The sequence below is a fragment of the Drosophila montana genome, unplaced genomic scaffold, assembly GCF_035044405.1.
Source record: "Drosophila montana isolate Dmon_TW-CO22-7 unplaced genomic scaffold, ASM3504440v1 contig_1555_1, whole genome shotgun sequence".
Classification (NCBI taxonomy): domain Eukaryota; kingdom Metazoa; phylum Arthropoda; class Insecta; order Diptera; family Drosophilidae; genus Drosophila; species Drosophila montana.
In genome coordinates, this window is record NW_026996494.1 from 4,676 (window position 1) to 17,749 (window position 13,074).

Below are 13,074 nucleotides of genomic sequence, written 5' to 3' on the forward strand. Positions count from 1 at the left end.
TGCCGGTATTCAAAACCATTAATAAAAATGTTTTATTTATACACATTTTTTAATTTATGTTGAGCTGCTTTGGTGGGATAAATAAAAAATGTGCGCGTGTATTAATAATGTGCCCAACTAGCTACATAAATCACGTAATAAACGGAATATAGTATAAAAGAAGATTAATATGGAATATGATATAATACGTACATATTCAACTCATATATATGTGCATTAATGTATTATTACATTAATTTAATAATAATAAAATAACACATTTATATAACATAAATATGTAAATTGACTAACAGTTGTAAATCTTTACACATGTACGCTTTAACGTCAATCAGGATGATTTTCGAATTTTATTATGACTTGCTTGACTTGTTGGGTGTATCGCCGTGTCGCTATCGCCAAAAACAAATATTTTGAATGTTGTCCACATACACACGTGCATATTTCAATGTGAACAAAATTTGAACTGTAATAAAATTTTACACTACATGTCATAAATTATATAGTTTAGCATAGTTCTTTAAATACCAATTGGTTAAAATATGGATTTGCTGTGTACTGAAAGCATAGTTACTCATTCCGAACAGCCATTACATAGGTATGAAAAAAAAACGGCCATTGTACAACAAATTACAACTAATTTCAATTGCAACTGCATAACATGTTCATCAGTATGCTTCTCGACCATGGCAAAATGTAACACAGCAGCAGATGCTTCAACCGACAGCATACCAGCAGTCTCTGTCAGTGTGCCTTCTGCTTGCAATATGAGTAAGCTGATGTATGTAATATCTTCGACAACACCTTGTAATAACTCCAACTTAACTGCAGTAACAAATGAAACAGAAGCTGTAGGCGATAAGCGTTTTGTGTATGAAAATGCACATGTGATCGTTACAGATCCCATTTTTAAATCGGATCGCTGTTTAGAAAATGCCCTAAAGTCGGAGGTAAGGGCTCAGTTTCTTGGAGCATATTTAAAGACAGTACAAAAGGACATAACCCCGCCTATGCGCAAAATTGTTGCTGAATGGATGATGGAGGTAAGTAGCCCATTTCACCCTCTTATATTCTTATAAAGTGCGAAGTTGAATTATCTGAAAAGTTGATTTACAAAGGGCACATTCTAAAATATATACATATATGTTCATATGTACATATATTCATAAAATTTATAAATGGTGGAAATGATCTGGCAATGTCTATCTGCCCAACCGTTTGATATGTAATACATAACTTTTCAAAACCAAAATAGCAAGGACTACAACCAAAGAAATGGTGTATGAGGCATATCTGATAATATGAAACATATGCACATGTCAGTAGAACTGACTTAATAGTTTTAGCTATTTACACATATTGTCCTGTTAACGGAAATAACTGATAAGCTAGTTTTATTTAAAAAAAGAGGAACTTGCGAACAACTGATAAAAATGTTATATTCAGGTTATTGCTAAAATATACTTGATACTTGTTTGTTGCGTGATCGGGGTATTGGCCAAGCACACAGCAACGCCACCCGGCCGACATAAACAGCTGTGCATATAGGCAGCAACAGTAACGTCACCCCGCCGCCGCCACATATCTATAAACTAACTAAATAAATAAATCAATTGAAACTACCCACTAATTTAAACAACAATATTAAATCAATTTTTTTGTCTGACTTTTTGACTTTTTTTATACGAATATTATCGCATACCATATAACATGTTAACATGGTTAACATGTGCTTATATTGACACGTGTTTGCAAATGGCAAGAATTTCTGTATACACCCAGCGGACCAAACTGACGCAAATGATATCGCAAACTGGTGAAATACGAGACTTAACCCGACACAACTCTTGCAATCACATCGGGAAATAATAGCAATATAAATCATATGTCGTTCAGTTTGTAGCAGTGAAAGTTTCATTTACGATTGTCGCAAGAAATGGGGTATGTTTTGCGAGCCCTTTTTAATATTTCTTACGAGTCTGATAAAATATTTTTTGTGATACGTACATATACATACGTATTAATACATTAATAAAATATTTTTATTGATAACTATTAATTAAAGACAACAAAAATTATGTTTTTGGCATCTGACTTTTCTAAGCGCGCCACTCTTTTCTGCGCGTATTCAAAATATTTTTGTGTTACGCGGTCAATCTCGCCGTATTCCAGCTCAAACTTCTGTTTAAATGCATTTGTAGACAATAACATTATAATATTATATTTTTAATTATGTTATATTAATAATTATATTATATTAATAATAATATGATTTGCACATATACAGGTTATAAAAGTAATGCTTACTCCGTATTGCTTATGTGGTTGGTTCGAAGGCCTCTACAACACATTTTTTCTCTGTTCCACGCCAGAAGCATTGTTTAGCAACATTCTATGTTACTATCTAGCGCCAGGAGATCCTGATGAATTTGTCGTACGTTTCTTTTTTAGAACTTGCGACTAATTCAAAGATTAAGGAGAAAACGTGAAATTTATGACCCAATAGTAAAATTATTTGATTTCAAGTTTCCTTACCAAATTCTTCAAGGACTTCTTTTCTTTGAGATATTCTTCAAATGCCTCAAAGTCCCCAAGAGTAGCGGTTGGTGTACTTGGCAGCGTCAATTTTGCCTTGTGCGCCTCTCCATAAACTCGTCCCTTAATAGATATTTCATTTCTTATTAAAAATAATTTCTGCCCCTTGACTATCAATTTCTGTCATCATCTCAATCATTTTGTCAATGCTTTTTCTTAATAAGTTCAATATTTCAGCAAATATATTTTTAAAAATGTGCATTAAATGCGAATTTTTCTCATTACATTACCCGAATTATCCCATTGATCATTTGAAATACTATTTCCTTGAGTATTTAAGGGTATATTAGATGAGACTGAAAATAGATTAAATAAAAATGAATAGAATATACATTAAAAGTAAAATTATTGTATGTCAATATGTTACCTGCTATTCTGTAATTTGGACTATTTTCGTAGCCCACTCCATTTTCACTGGCATCAAAACAAAATTATACGACAAATCATTGTCTTTAAAATGAAATATTTTGCCTGATATTTTTTCAACATTATGTAGCAATACTTTCAAATTTGAGTTTGGGGAAAAGAAAAAAGGGCTCTAGGCCAACAACCAATCGGCCATGCAAATTTTGTCTTCAATATCTATATTTATGTATTGTACACCACATATTTGGCTACCCTTTTCAAAAAAAAAACTATCGCGATATTTTAGATCAAAATATCAGTGCTTATATGAAATTTTACCGTTGAACCCATTGTAATTTAAAGTTTTTTCTTTGAGGTAAAATACTCCGTTCTACAGTTCGGTTGTATAATTGTCCGAGGAGTTGTCCGACTTTTTCACAAATTTTTTTAGATACCCCAGAAATTTTTTGAATGGAAAGGAGCTTACGGTCTGCAGAAAACCATATTGTAAAGTTTGTTTGCCTAAATGTTTTAAGCAATGAAAATTTAATGTAAGCATTGGAAAAATATAGAAAGTATGCACTTGGCTTACAAAGTCATTTAGCAAACTGGATGCAAGAGAGTTTTGTGTGACATAATACTCCTTGTGTAGAATAAGTCTAATTCCTAAGCTAAGTAATATAAAATGATTGCATAAACTTGAATCTATAATGTGTTTAAAGACAATGGGTCCAGTATATAATAAAAAAGTACGAAACTCGGTGGCATTAAATCTATCGAGATTATCTAAAGATCTATCTTCTCTATTAAATTCTGTACGTAAACATTTTTTTAAGTACATCTGTTTATTATTAAAAGAAGTAAGGGAGTGCCGACTCAAAGAAAACATTTTGTGACGCCAAGACAAACCTCGTGCATATAGTCTAGTGGAAACAAATTTACAAAAACAATCAATTTTCTAGTATGAATTGCTTTGTATGTTGTGGTGCTCTGGTTGAAGACGGTTTCGGAAGCTATCATTGGTTCGTGATGGATAACATAATCCTCTCAAATCAATCTCAATCAAAATTTACACAATGGAAGCCCGACTACATTAATATTTAAACTTATATTGGGAGATAGATAAGTAAAATTGGTAAGGAAATCGGTTAACGCGTCTTTTAAACCATAGTGAACATACTCGCCAGGCTCAACAATTCGTTTAACAATACCACGTGGAGTACATTTTAAAGAAGTTCTATAGAAGTTCAATTTTAACTGTTTTTCACTAAGATTCATGTGTCTTCATGCTTCGGAGGACAATAGAAAAGGGGCATTTTGCGACCCCTAAAAAATACATATTTTACGAGCTGAGTAGGTAACAAAAACAATACAGCATCCGAATGCCGCGTCACTTATACTTTCTCTCTCTCTTGACGATGTTGCACTCTCTGAGCACGATTACGACAAATTCCGCGTCGTCTTTTAATATTTGAAACAAAAACAACACACCATTCTCTCTACTGTACTCGCATTTTTATCGCAAAGATCTCACTGCAGCGCTCGTGTGTGAGTGTTTTGCGACAAAAATGTACCCCACTCGTTTTCTGCTCACAAACGAGCTCATTTGTGAGCATATTGCGAGACTCTCGCTAAAGGCTCGAGTGCCGGTCCGCTGGGCATGTATGCACACACATTCATGAATTCAATTAAAAGCGTTGCAATTGCGATTGAACTGTTTTCTGTGCTGCTATTTTAAGTAGTTTTTTTTTCTGGAACTATGAATAATTGGAATGGCTGTTGACTAGAGACGGTGGCAAGTAATGTGGTATGTTACGAGCTGCTTTTTTTATATACCCTGAGCCCATTAAAAATGAGTATAAGAGGTATAATGTATTTGTGCAAATGTATGTAACAGAAAGAAGGAAGCATCTCCGACCCCATAAATTATATACAGTTTGTCAAGTAATTGTGTGCAAAATGAAAAACATCACACAAATTAATTTTTAAGCTTATATTTTACCGACTTAAACTATTTTTTCTAAACTTTTTTTTAGCATATAGTTATTATCCTAAGTATTCTTCTTAGATATAAGGCACAAAAATAACAAAATTCAAAACACAAAAGGTAAAAAATAGTCAAAACTAAAAAAAGGCAAATATTGCGCTGTCAATTAATAATATATAATAATTTGGTATATTGGCCATTAGCATCCATTACAGCCCGCAGACGACGAGACATAGACTCAATAAGGTTATGCAGGTCATATATTTGGGATATTTTTATCCATTATTCTTGAATGGCCTTGATGAGAGCGTTTTTGTTTGTTGGGGTCCGTTTCCCCACGCGCTTTTTTAAGAAAGCCCACAAATTTTCAATTGGGTTTATGTCAGGACTCTGGGCAGGAGTATCAATGACTTTGCTGCAATTGTACAGCAGCCAAGTCCTGCACAGAAACGATTTGTGTTTGGGGTCGTTGTCCTGATAAAGCTTGTACCTCTGTTTGTTGGGATTTTGGGGATCTACAAAACCAAGGTTTATTGCGCTCTTTGACAATTCATTCTTTAGAATGTCCAAGTAAAACTCCTTCGTCATAACATCATTGAATATGCGCAGCTCACCAACACCTTTCGACGATATGCAACCCCACACCATTACAGAGAGTTTGCCAAACTTTACTGTTGGTAATATATTTTTCTTTTCTAAAGCTGTATTGGGCTTTCTCCAAACTTTACTGGGTCCGTCATGATAATATAACATTATTTTTGTCTCGTCACAAAAAATTACGTCATCCCAGTACTCCACGGGCTTGTTGACATTGGCAATAGAAAAATTAGGCCGCCTCTGAATATTTACTGCAGATAGTAATGGCTTCTATTTATGCATTTTGAAAACTTTACGAACTGTCTCGTGGCTCACTGTCTTCTTGCTGTCATTTTTTAGGTCAAATGCCAACTGTCTGAGGCTAGTTTGAGGATTATTGTTGATCTGTTTTAAAATTTTTTAATGATCGCGTCTAGTGAGCTTTGCTGGTCTGCCTCCGGAGTGCTTTAATTCCAACCTGTTTTCTTTTTCGGCGCGGTTAATGATATTATAAATAGTTCTTAACTTAATTGAGAACATTTCTGCCAATTCCTTAGCTGATTTCCCCTTGTGGTAGTGGAAATAAACTAATTGAATTAGGTTTTCATTAACTCGTTGACCAGGCATTGCAAAAAGCTCTAAATTAGGTAATATTTGAACTGTTCAAAACGCAGAATCGTTTAGAAGGAATTCGCACAATCAAAGACTCACTCATTCAATTTTCTTCGAATCGGAAGTACCGTTAGGTAGCTTGGGCTCTAAAACGAATTGTGTTTGCATTTTGCAAAGAATCATGATCATGACGCAAATTGCTTCTTTGGTACTGAATGTATCAGCATGTTCTGCCTTTAGTCGTTCATCGATATATACGAAGATTCTAATAGTTTTCGTAATTTATCGATTTCGTTTGCGAATTGTGTGGCTGTTTTACTTTTTTGGAAGACATAAGCCATTTTTGCCTTTACTACATCGGATGTTTCACCGACAACCGTGGTCTGAAATTTAGATATAATCTATAGTGGTTTCATCTTGTATTTTATAAAGAGTTGAACCAATTATTTTATGTAAGCCCTTGAGGCTGCTGAAGTCTCTTCCATCGTAATAGGTTTTAATTCTATTACACTGGTGTTTGCTTCAGAATCAGAACACTGACAATTCAGGTAATGTAATTGCTGATGGAATTGTAAGATTATGTATGTCTTTTAGTTGGAGTTTTGTGTCAGTGTCTGTGTCAGATTCACTTTCATCTTATTCTTTAACTTTAGGCTGTTCAGCTATTTTGATTGTTATAGCTGTGTTCAGCATAGTTGGAATCGATATATTCAAATTATACTTTGCTTTTATCGCAACTAAATTTATTTGAAATTTGGTCAAGACCTTTGAGACTTGTGACCAATGTTAATTGGTTAATCTTTCTCTTTGGTCATATATTAATGTTCGTGCTTCATTAAAACACTTTACACTTTATATATTTGCATGTTTGTTCACTGTACATTGCTGTGTTTCTCTCTTTTGCGTTAGACATTTATATGATTTCTCAAATTTTTATTTTATTTCTTTGATATGGGTCAGAATTTTATGTCACTCCAGTTGTGCTATTATTTTATTTTGACAATATCATTTCATTCATGGCTCCAATGAAAGTTATCGTTTGATAAAAAATAATGTCTAGATACCATGGAACGTCTCCCAAGACCTAGTATTCAGTGATTCTTTACTTAAGTTCTTACTTTAAAATCTGGGATTGTCATCAATACAATTGCTTTTTGTTTATGTGAGCAATGAAATAATGGTGAGAATTCCAGATTATACCTACTCATATATTAATATTCTAATTCGTTGATATCTTAAGTATTGACCACATTGGCCGTATTATCTTTTGTTTGGCTATCACCTGAGCCAAACCAACCCATTTTGAAATTGATATTATATTCTTTGGACTTATTACAAATTTATTAATTTTTTTTAAACAATTTGTTCTTTTGATTAATTATAAATATATATTTTCTTTAAATGTGTCTTGCATTAATTTCTTGAAATAACTTTTTTTGCATTTTTGATATTTCTATTTTAGGGATACATTTTCCTACCTGTGTATAATAGCCACTTATTGTGGTACATTCTTTTATTTATTTTAGATTTATGACCACCCCGGTGTTGTCCCATTGACGCACTCTACTCATTCAGTAATTTGTAATTTCCCAACCCACGATCCTCGTCATCTGCCTCCAGGCTGTGTGTTGATCACCAATGAGTCAGTCACTCAGGACAAACAGTTCTATAAATAGAGATTAATGTGGGAAAATGTTCCTCTAGGGTGTGTAATTTTTACCATTTTCAGTTATTGCAGAAATGTTTTCCTATAAAAAAACAAAGTGCTAAGAATTAATATTTTTATTATATTTATAATTATGTCATTTATTATAGTCAGGTTCTGAAGGACAGAATTATCCGCTAATTGCTCATTCCATTAAGTTGTCCAACATGAAGGAGACCAGGTTTTAACCGTAATCCGGTTGTCGTGAAATGTGTAACGCATAGAAGGAGACATCTCCGACACCATAAAGTATCTATATTCTTGATCAGTATCAACAGTCGAGTTGATATAGCCATATCCGTTTGTCTGTTTCTATGCGAACTAGTCTCTCAGTTTTAAAGCTATCTTTGCTAACTTTGCAGAAGTGTCTCTTTCTGTTGCACGCAGTACATACGTCGGAGCCAGCTGGGTCGGACCACTATATCATATAGGTGCCATAGGAACGATCGGTGGAAAAGTAGGTTCTTGCATGAAAAACTTTTTTTTATTTTGATATCTTGAGCAAACTCGGCATTTATTAGTTTTACTATGCTCCTAATACATATGCAAATTCTTATAAAGATCGGACCATTATATCATTTAGCTGCCATTGGAACGATCGGTCGAAAATGAAGCTGTTTGGAAAATTATTTGTTTGTTCACGATATCTTGACAAAACTCGGCATTTATTAGATTTACTAAGCTCCTCATATATATGTATGCCAATTCCTATCAACATTGGACCATTGGATCAGCCGAAAATTAAGTTGTTGTATGAAAAACATTTTTGTTTATCAAGATATCTGCACCAAACTCGGCATTTATTAGATTAACTATGCTCCCTCTATTTATGCAAAATCTTATTACCATCGGACTACTATAACATACAGCTGCCATAGAAACGATCGGTCGAAAATTAAGTTGTTGTATGGAAAATTTTTTTGTTTTTCAAGATTTACTATTTTTCCTGTGATACGGGAAAAGCGCTTTTAGCATTATGAAAAGGTTGGCTCTGCAAGGGTATTAAATCTTCGACGTGCCGAAGATAGTCCTTCTTTCTCATTCATTTTTATACCCTGAACTCATTGAAAATAAGTAAAAAGGGTGTAATGCATTTGTGCAAATGTATGTAACAGGCAGAAGGAAGCATCTCCAACCACATAAAGTATATACATATATTCGCTATCAGTATCAATAGCCAAGTCAATCTAGCCATGTCCGCCTGTTCTGTCTGTCCGTCCGCCCGTATGAATGAACGCAAGGATCTCAGAACCTATAAGAGCTAGAGACTTGAAATTTTAGCTGTAGGTCCTCTTAGTCCATGCGCAGATCAAGTTAGTTTCCGATAATCGATAACTTGCCCCGTTTCCAAGTAATCGATATCGAAATTGGGTAAATAATAAGATATAACTTGATATGTTGCTTCTAGAATCTCTTTATATAAAACTGTTTGTCCTGACTGACTGACTGACTGACTGACTGATTGGTGATCAACGCACAGCCCAAACCGTAAGAGCTAGAAAGCTGAAATTTTCACTGTAGTTACCGTAAGTGATGTAGGTGCACGTTAAGACGGGGTTTCGGGAAATTCCACCCGCAAGTGTGGAAAAATCGCGAAAAACGTGTGTATGTAACTTTTTTGTTTACCATCCGATCGGCCTCAAACTTATTTTCAAAGATCTTTGCTCAAATCCATTTGATTTGGTGGGTGACATTTCGCGCTCAAATTCATTTCCAGAGATCTATAAGAAAAATCATTTGAGACGTGTTTCACACTTTTCGCAGAGTTCAAACTTCTTCGGGGGGAATGCGATTTAAAGATTTTTTGGGAGAAGTTTAAAGTTGTGTCCGATTTGCTTCAAACTTATTTTCAAAGCTCTATATAAGAACTTAGTAAATACGTATTTCAGCGATTTGGAAAATTCCATCCGCAACAGTAGTAAATTGGCGGAAAACGGTTGAATGAAAGTTTTTTGTTTACCATCCGATCGGCCCCAAACTCATTTTCAAAGATCTATGTTCAAATTCATTTGAAAAATCCATCGCTCCTTGGTGCAAATGGGGGTCGAAGATTTGGTGGATGACGTTTTGTGTTCAAATTTATTTCCAAAGATCTATAAGAAAAATCACTTGAGATGTGTTTCACATTTTTCGCAAAGTCTGAACTCCTTCGGTGGAAAATGCATTTCACCGATTTTTTTGGTGAATTTTAAGTTTTGTCCGATTTGCATAAACGTTGTTTGATTCCCGTCCGATCAGTTTCAAAATCATTTTCAAAGCCTTTTGAAAATATTGATTTTATTACATACGTGCCACGTGCAAGGCAGGGTTATACCTGCTAGTAGTATATATATATCAAGTATCTTTCATTTTATACCTGTCGCCACCTCCCCGCTACCACCACAAAGCTATAAATCAAGTAAATAAACCAATTTACATATGCTGCCCACCAATATAAGCCACAATTTAAATGCAATTGTGACAATACACGAATATTTTAAAGTACAATAAGATCTACTGATGACGCGTCTTCTTTGAGTTCTATCAAGAGAATTGCAATTGCGATTGTATTGTTTTCTGTGCTGCTATTTTAATTTGTTTTTTCTCATTAAGAATTAATAATTGGTGTGGCTGTTGGGTAGAGGCTGCGGCAGGTATTGCGGTCTGCTGCGAGCTCGAGACCTACCGAGGGAACTTTTTTTTGTTCGGCTGGTGTGGCTGTTGAGTAGAGGCGGCGGCAAGTAGTGCGGTTAGTTGCGAGTACGAATCTTGCCAAGGTTAAATTTTTTTTAAATTAATCTTTATTACTAAAGCTGCATTTGGTGTTGGAAGAAGTGGGTTCAGGGTATCCTCTAGTCAGGAGCTCCCGACTAGAACCTCTTAATTATTTTTTGTTAAGTTCGTACATCTTTTGCTGATATTCCCTCTAAATCTTAGCGTCATAGCTTGACATTTGCAAAAGTTACGTATGTGTTGGCGATTTTTTACAATTTTAGAAACTTGTAACAACGAACTTGTATTAAATTTTGCGTAAAAAACGGATTTAATAGTGCGCTAACGTTGGAAATCTTGGAATGGCAATGATTCTCTAAAGAAAACGGACGTTTACCAATGGCGCGAGCGGTTCAAAAGTGGTCGTGAGTCAATCGAGCCTAATCCAAAAAACCACGACGTTTTCATTAAAAAAAGAAGGCAATGCTCACGGTTCTCATGGATTACAACGGTGTAGTGCATCATTAATTTTTGGCAGAAGGCCAGTCAGTAAATAAAGAGTATTATTTGGCCGTAATGTGACGTTTGCGTAAAGCAATTCGCTCAAAGAGACCAGAATTGTGGGCAGAAGATTCGTGGATTTTATACCATGATAACGCACCGTCGCACATTGCTATGATTAATTTTTTGACGCACCGTCGCACATTGCTATGATTAATTTTTTGACGAAAAATGCAACAAATGCCATCCAACAGCCACCTGATTTGGCTCCCTGAAATTCTTTCTGTTCAATCGAGTTAAAAAACCATTACGGGGAATGCGTTTCAGCAGCCGAGAGGAAGTAATGGAAAAATCGCAGGAAGCACTGACGGACACACCGAAAACCGATAATTGAAAATGCTTCGAGAATTGGATCATGCGCTGGCATAAGTGTGTTGCAGTCGATGTAGATTATTTTGAAGGGGACTATATAGATTTAGATGAATAAACATGTATTTTTAATTTTCTGAATAAATTTCGGGAACTTTTTGATCAAGGTGGTATATATTTAATTTTAAGGATGAAGTATCACTAGAATTGGCAAATTTAAATTTCCACCGTTATACTTTATTGTTGCTGTCGCTCTGTAGGGACTACGACGATAGCTGACGACTCGTACCAACTGAAGTTGTGTCTACAGCAGACCTTACAATTACCGGAGTAACAAAAGAGATGTTCGCAGTAGTTGGCTGCTGAATTTCAATCGGAGGCTAAAGGGTATTTGTGAAAAACAAGTCAGGCCCTGTACAACAGTTTTAGGCTATTAAATTGACTGTAAGCAGGACTGTTGTAAGCTGAGGTGAAGCTCACGAAAGCCAAAGATCAGACCCCTAAAGCCAGTCCTGAACAAAAAGCAACATGAAGCGGTTTACCCACAGAGCTATTACAAGCGCACAAATAAAAATACAAAGAAGCACAACAGACAAATTTACAAGTTGAAAAAATTAATGTGTTTTAGTACATACAAGCGTACTCTAGCGATAAGACGAAAATAACCGCGAAAGCAAACAGTTTAAGTGACAATATTGAATTAGATATTTAAAACGCCGGTCTTTTAATAAAAAACAAAAAAAAAAAATATCCGTTCGCTTCAAAGGTTTGCTTCTGAATGAGTAATGTTGAAATAGATATCTCAATGGTCCTAAGGATATATTTTTAGTGAGTTACTACTCGTACGTATGTGCTTTCGCGGTTTCATATTAGGTAAAATGGCACACTCGCCAATTCTAATATTTCGGCCACGACTGCACAAAGACCTGGGACGCGATTGTCCTTTAGCGATCTTATTTTAAGCGACTTTTCCTAACGGCTGCGGGAATCGTAAATGCAGGTTGTAACTTAAATAAAAAAAATTTTTTTTTTTTGACAACGGTTATTTATCAACACATTATCTTAGAAGGAAAAGGTTACCGGAGAACCACCAGTTTTTCGCTCTCAACTGGAACTGTCTTATTGACTTGGGCTTAGCGTGCCAACGTAACTTCTCGGCGATGTTCAGATTACGACAGGCCCTTCAAAATTGGCTGCGTTTTATTGCTTAGTCTGCATAATTGGCTGCATGAGCAAAATGTAATATATATATATTGACCTTATGCTTAGTTTATTATTAGTTGCATGAGAAAATTTTTGTTTATCTTGGCGTAGTTGTTGGTTGCATGTTTATTGATCTTCGATTTTATTTCAGATATTCTGTGAGAAACTATCTAAGGAGTGAAGCACAACTGTTCTCGTATTTTCTAGTTGGCATAATTTGGGTAGTTGATATGTTATTACATATCGTAAATTATTTTGTTGGTTTAGTAAGTTTTCTGTTCATTTTATTAGGAGTTGTTTGGCTTAAAAGGAGAAAGGCTCGTACCTTTTGTTGAAGATCTGTTATGTTTGAGGAGCAAGCGTCAACTGGGCTTTAGACGCTTCGGCACTGCCACCTGCGCGTCCAGAACACAGGGTTTAGTGAGAACGCTGGTGCATTTCGGAGAATTTCCGGTGAGGCAGGACATCTAACCGAGTTGGAGAAAGAGTCAGC

The 13,074-nt window shown here is 35.1% G+C and overlaps 1 protein-coding gene across 1 annotated transcript in view; it reads left to right on the plus strand.

Moving 5' to 3' along the window:
• Nucleotides 1–203: 203 nt before the first annotated feature.
• CycD (cyclin D) overlaps nt 204–13,074 on the plus strand; it is a gene marked incomplete at its 3' end in the record, with an annotated part of 62,473 nt that continues 49,602 nt past the window's right edge. Inside the window, exons 1-3 of the mRNA XM_064698390.1 lie at nt 204–595; nt 670–768; nt 829–1,040. Coding sequence (XP_064554460.1) covers nt 684–768; nt 829–1,040 — 297 coding nt within the window. The remainder of the gene's footprint in view (nt 596–669; nt 769–828; nt 1,041–13,074) is intronic.